The 5,248-nt window shown below is 61.4% G+C and overlaps 1 protein-coding gene across 1 annotated transcript; it reads right to left on the bottom strand.

The window, feature by feature from the left end:
• Nucleotides 1-1,733: 1,733 nt before the first annotated feature.
• Nucleotides 1,734-4,404, bottom strand: KLF2 (Kruppel like factor 2). Its single transcript, XM_045551270.1, has 3 exons — nucleotides 4,222-4,404; nucleotides 3,195-3,999; nucleotides 1,734-2,423 (listed from the first exon to the last, which is right to left on the bottom strand). Exons 1-3 carry the CDS (start codon nucleotides 4,294-4,296, stop codon nucleotides 2,248-2,250), a joined length of 1,056 nt encoding a protein of 351 aa, XP_045407226.1. The 5' UTR covers nucleotides 4,297-4,404; the 3' UTR covers nucleotides 1,734-2,247.
• Nucleotides 4,405-5,248: the final 844 nt, after the last annotated feature.

Raw genomic sequence — 5,248 nt, 5'->3', positions numbered from 1 at the left:
TCAAACTCAGCATTAGTGATGTTTGGGGCTGGACCATTCTCTGGGGCGGGGGCTGTCCTGTGCACTGTAAGACATTTAGCAGCGATCCCCCAGTTCTGACAATTAAAACTGTCTCCCCACCACATGGCTTCTTGTTGACAGCGCAGATCCAGAGGATATTTGATGGGAATTAGCATTTAGGTTTCAGAAAAGGGCAGAAAAAGTGACGAAGGGGTATTGCGAGATTAGTAGGTGTAGCCAGCTGTGCCTAAGCCGGTGTCTTGCTGAAACACACAGCTGTGCACTCAAGAATGACACTTTCTACTCCATCTGTTGGAGGCACTCAGGAAACAGAAACTCAGTCTCGTTACAGCCGTCCTGTCATTGAACTCAGAGGCCACCAGGTATTTTCAAATAAGAAAAATCGCTTCACCTGTAAGTTTAAACTCAACAAGGAAGACCGGAGGCCCTTAAAAATATTCTTTCAAAACCTCCTGTGAGTCTCTCTTCTGCCTCTGTGCTACGGACACCGGCCCTGTGGACAGGGTTGAGGGGCCAACGTTCTGTTTTGGGACAGTTTTTGCAGAAGCTACCCAGAGAGGGTACAGGACGCTCAAAAACATTGACACCCTTCATCACCAGCGGAAGTGAACCCGGGCTATTTACTCTTGAAAAATGAATTTGATTGTCATCTCCCATTTCTGCTTTCTCGTGGATTACCCAACACCTCTCAGCTGTTTCCAGGGCTGTAGTTGTCAAGGAAGAGGAAGGATGGAGGGAGGGAGGAAATCCCAGTCTCTGTCGCAATGGGGTGAGAGTGTTTTCAAATGGGCACTGCTTACGAGTTATTTTCACTTTCTGGAAATAACTTGTGCAATTGTTGGTGGCCATGGTTACCCAGGGCTCCGGAGAAGGGGGAAGGAGAGACGTGGCAGGCGAACCTACCAGGGGAGAGACACCTCCTTGCCTGATGGGAGACATTCAGGGTGGGGTCCAGGGGTCTCCCTTGCTCACAAGGTGGGTTTCTGGACTGGCCACCTCCAGCCAATGAGACAGGGGCTCTGTAGTCTGCTGTGAAACTTTTGCACCAGGGCACCTGCGGAGGAGGGTCTCACAACCCTCCAATGCAAGCAACAGGTGGGTGACTGCACAAAGCAATGATCCCCTGCAGTGGGGTTCGGGGACTCTTGGGAGGCAGACAGACCAGGCTAACACTCTAACTCCACCACTCCCCAGCTACCTCTCTGGGGCTCATCTGGAATAGTGCCAAGCATGGTTCTCAAATGTGGGTCTCACTTTTTTTTTCTCCCCTAATGGAATGGGGAACTCCTCTCTTAACAACTTGCAGCAGCTCATGTCAGAAACTCAGCATTTACTCCTTCAAAAAGCTTGCATGCTCCAGAAATTTGGTGAAAACCTCAGAAGCTTCCAGGAAAAGGTGAGGGTTTTTTTTTTTGCAACCCAAAGGAGGCCACGTCAGTGCGCCCAGCACTTTCCCCAACTCTGAGGCAAAGGAGGCAATTTATGGCTCAAGGAACAGTTTTAAAATAATCCTCCCTCAGTCCTAAAATGCAGTATTTAAATTTATAGAAAAACCCACAGGTTCCTGGCAGCGGGCAGCCCCGGTGTGGGCTGGGGCAGGGCTCACAGCACGCTGTGCCTCTGTGGGACTGCCCCGCATGAAACCGCCTGCTCCCCCCGGCCCCTCCCAAGTGCCCCAAACCCCCAGCTTCCAAGCAGCCAGACCATTGCTGTGATTTTTCAAAAGATGCAAAACTTTTTTTTTAATTAAAAAAACCAGCAAAAATCTTATAAAAAAACAAACCGGGCAGCCAAAATGCCCACCTGTCTCCCTATTTACAGTAATACAATATCTGTCACAGTCATTATGTACAATATTATAAAAAATGTCGCCGACAGTACAAATTAAGGCTGTATTTTTCACAAGGCATCAAGCCTCGAACCTCTAGTGTAGACCCGGTGGAGAGAAAGACGACACTTAATTATTGCACCATTTTGAAAACAAAACTCGTCAAAGAGGATCGTGGTCTTTTCCCACCGGGCCTTCAGTCACAGATGGGGGGCTGGGGCAGTGGCGTCGTCGTTGTCCTCGGGGAGTCGGGGTGGGGGGAGGGGAGCGCCTCCGTGGCCACGCGGTGCCCAGCCCGGTCTTCTGGGTCCAATAAATAGCAGTCACAGTTTAGGAAGGGGCTGCACTCGGCGCGTGGGACCCGCCACGGCCGCGCGCAGGTCGGGGGGGGGGGCGGACTACATGTGCCTCTTCATGTGCAGCGCCAGGTGGTCCGAGCGCGAGAAGGCGCGGTCGCAGAGATGGCACTGGAATGGCCGGTGGCCGGTGTGCTTGCGGTAGTGGCGCGTGAGCTCATCTGAGCGCGCGAACTTCCAGCCGCAGCCGTCCCAGTTGCAGTGGTAGGGCTTCTCACCTGCCGGGAGGGGACCAGAGTGGGCCTCAGTTTCCCTCCCAGGACACACAGTACGCACAGACACTGGCCCAGATAGTCACTACTTCTGCGCGCGCGCAATCTATCCTTACCCAGTGCACTGAAGCGCTCTCAAAGTTTTAAGCCCCTGGGAGTCGAATAAGTCCCTTACTCCCCATCCTCGTCCCCCAGGGGACACGGAGAGCGCGCTGTCCACTGCCAAGTGTTTCGAGCCACGCCCCCAGAGGGATCTTAAGCGCGCACCTTCTCTCCACCGTTCTGACACAGCGTCCCCCAGGTCCCCTAAGCACACACTCCCTCCCCGAGCTTCTAAGCCACGCCTCCAGAGGGGGTCCTAAGCCTGCACCCCTCCTCAACTTTCGGAGACGCATCTCCCTTGGGTTCTTAAGCACGCGCCTTCTCCCCAACTTCCTGAGCCTAGACCCCAAGGATTCTGAGCCATGTCCCCAGCGGATGCTAAGCTTGCGCCCCGACCCCAACGTTCTGAAACAGTCTCCCTAGCCACGCCCGCAGGAGGTTTTCTAATTGCGCTCCCCGTCCCCAAGCTCCCCGGTCACGCCCCCTGGGTAGGGTTCCTTAGCTGGTCGCCCCCTCAAGCTGCGGAGACACGTCTCTAGGGGAGTCCTAAGCGTTCGCCCCTCCCCAATCTCCCGACCACTGGGGTCCCCACGTTCCTCTTCTCGCCCGCCCCGCGCTTGGGATCTCGTCCCCCTCCTCCCGCACCCGCGTCCCCCGCCCGCGCGCGCCATCCACCTGTGTGCGTGCGCAGGTGCGCCTTGAGGTGCGAGCTCTTGGTGTAGGTCTTGCCGCAACCCGCGTAGCTGCAGGTGTGGGTGGCGGTGCGCTTTCGGGGCCAGGAGCGGCGGCCGCGCTTGGGCTTGGCCTCCAGCAGCTCCAGCGGTGACGCGGGCGGCGTGAGGAGACCGCGGGCGGCGGGGGATGCCAGGCCCAGGGCTGCAGCGGCGGCGGCCGCGTCGTCAAAGAGACCGAAGGCGGGGGGCGCGGGGGGCGCATAGTGCAGGCCGGGCCCCGGCGCGCCGAAGCCCGGGCCGCCGAAGGGTGGCGGGAAGGGGGCGCGCGGTCCTGCTGGCAGGCGCGCGGGGCCGTCGGGGCTGAGAGGTGGCGTGTCGGGCGGGGGCGGGGGGCGGCCCCCGGGACCCCGCATGCAGGCGGCTCCCGGGCCCGGGGCGCCCTCGCGCTTGAGGCTGCGCGGCCCGCGGGCCAGGCCGGGCGCACAGCCGTAGCCTCCGCCGCCGTCCGCTTCGGGGGGCTCGGCCTTGACCAGATGGCCAGGCGGCGCGAGCAGAAAGCGGCCATGCAGCGCCGGCCCCGGGGGCGCGTCCAGCTCGGGCCGCAGCAGCTCGGACACCAGGCCACCCGCGGGGGAGCCGTAGGGCGGCGGTGCGCCAGGCTCGGGGTAGTAGAACGCAGGCGGCGGTGGCTGCTCGGGGGCGGCTTCGGCACTCAGGCCGTCCAGTCCCATGGACAGGATGAAGTCTAGCACGCTGTTGAGGTCGTCGTCGGTGCCTCCTTCCTCGGGCTCTGTGCGCGGCCAGCGCTGCGGGCGACAGGGCGGTAGGGCGCAGGCGTGAGCGAGCGCGGGCTCTGGGGTCTGCCTGCTGCTCCCGCCGCCCGAGTTCTACCGCCCTGAGCCCGCGGTCCCCGCCGCCCGCACTCCACCGCTCTGAGCCCTCCGTGCCCGCCCGTGCGTTCTGCTCCCCGCAGCCCACGTTCTGCTATCCCGAGCCAGCCGCTCGTCCGCGGTCCCGGCCGCTCTCACCTCCTGCAGGCCGCGTTCGCGGCACGGGCTGGCGAATGTGGAGAAGGACGGCAGGATGGGTTCGCTCAGCGCCATGGCGGGGACCCGGGGAGGACGCGGACTGGGGACACCGGTGAGTGGCTTGCCCGGGACTGGGCTGATCCGGGCGCGGGCGGGCGGGGACGGCTCTGCGGGCCGCGGCCCGGCCCGCCCAAACCTTATAGGCGCGGCGCGCGCAGGGGCCGGGCCAAGGCGGCGGCGGCGGAAACGCGTCCCGGATGGGGACGAGCTCCGGGCGCAGCCTAAATTTAGCCGCGGTATATAAGCCGGCGGGCGGCGGCGGCCGTGGCCACTGCAGCGGCCGGGGCTGTGCGCGGCCGGCCGGCCCCCAGCGCTTTGCCCGGCCGCTCCCCCTGCCCGGGCCCGCCCCTGCGGGTCTCCACGGCAACGCTGTCAACACGCCGCCGCACAACAGCGCCATGGCGTCCAGGGATCCCCCCGCCCCCCTCCCCCGGTTCCCGCCTGCGCAGGGATCCCAAGGACCTGGGGCTGGGGTGGCGTCGGGGCCTCCCGGAGACCCGGGCCTCTTGGGGGAACACTAGGCTCGGCGGCCTCCCGGATGCCTTGTTGGAGGGGAGATTGGCTTCAGCCTCAGAGGGGTCCCTAGAATCCTAGACAGAGGGGAGACCGGGTGCCCAGGACTCGTGATGGGTGAGACTGGACCCCCATTTGTTGCGGGCGCACCCAGCAGGACCCGCTGTACGCCCATCACCCTGTAAAAAACCTTGTGTGGTAACATCAAGACGTGTTGGCCCTTGCACGCCTGTGATCCAAGCACTTTGGGAGGCCAAGGCCAGAGGATCGCTTGAGGCCAGGAGTTCGAGGCTGCAGTGAGCTACCATGGTGCTGCTGTTTTCCAGGCTGGGCAACAGAGCCAGACCCTGTCTCTAAAAAAGAAAAAAATAATAAAAGAAATGTTAAGTCTTTGAGACACTCTCCTACCTATCCACACGTCTCAACTAAGCCCCTTCAAGGGCAGGGAAACTGA

This window comes from Lemur catta, chromosome 1 (assembly GCF_020740605.2).
Source record: "Lemur catta isolate mLemCat1 chromosome 1, mLemCat1.pri, whole genome shotgun sequence".
In the NCBI taxonomy this organism is placed as follows: domain Eukaryota; kingdom Metazoa; phylum Chordata; class Mammalia; order Primates; family Lemuridae; genus Lemur; species Lemur catta.
Note: the sequence above shows the minus strand (reverse complement) of the source record. Positions and strands in the feature narration are given on the sequence as shown.

Excerpts from the sequence above, each read along its gene's own strand:
- KLF2 (XM_045551270.1), bottom strand. The coding sequence starts at position 4,296 with ATGGCGCTGAGCGAACCCATCCTGCCGTCCTTCTCCACATTCGCCAGC. Across the intron at positions 4,000-4,221 it reads GCGAACGCGGCCTGCAGGAG|CGCTGGCCGCGCACAGAGCC; the intron begins GTGAGAGCGGCC and ends TGTCGCCCGCAG. Across the intron at positions 2,424-3,194 it reads GCACCTGCGCACGCACACAG|GTGAGAAGCCCTACCACTGC; the intron begins GTGGATGGCGCG and ends CCCTCCCGGCAG.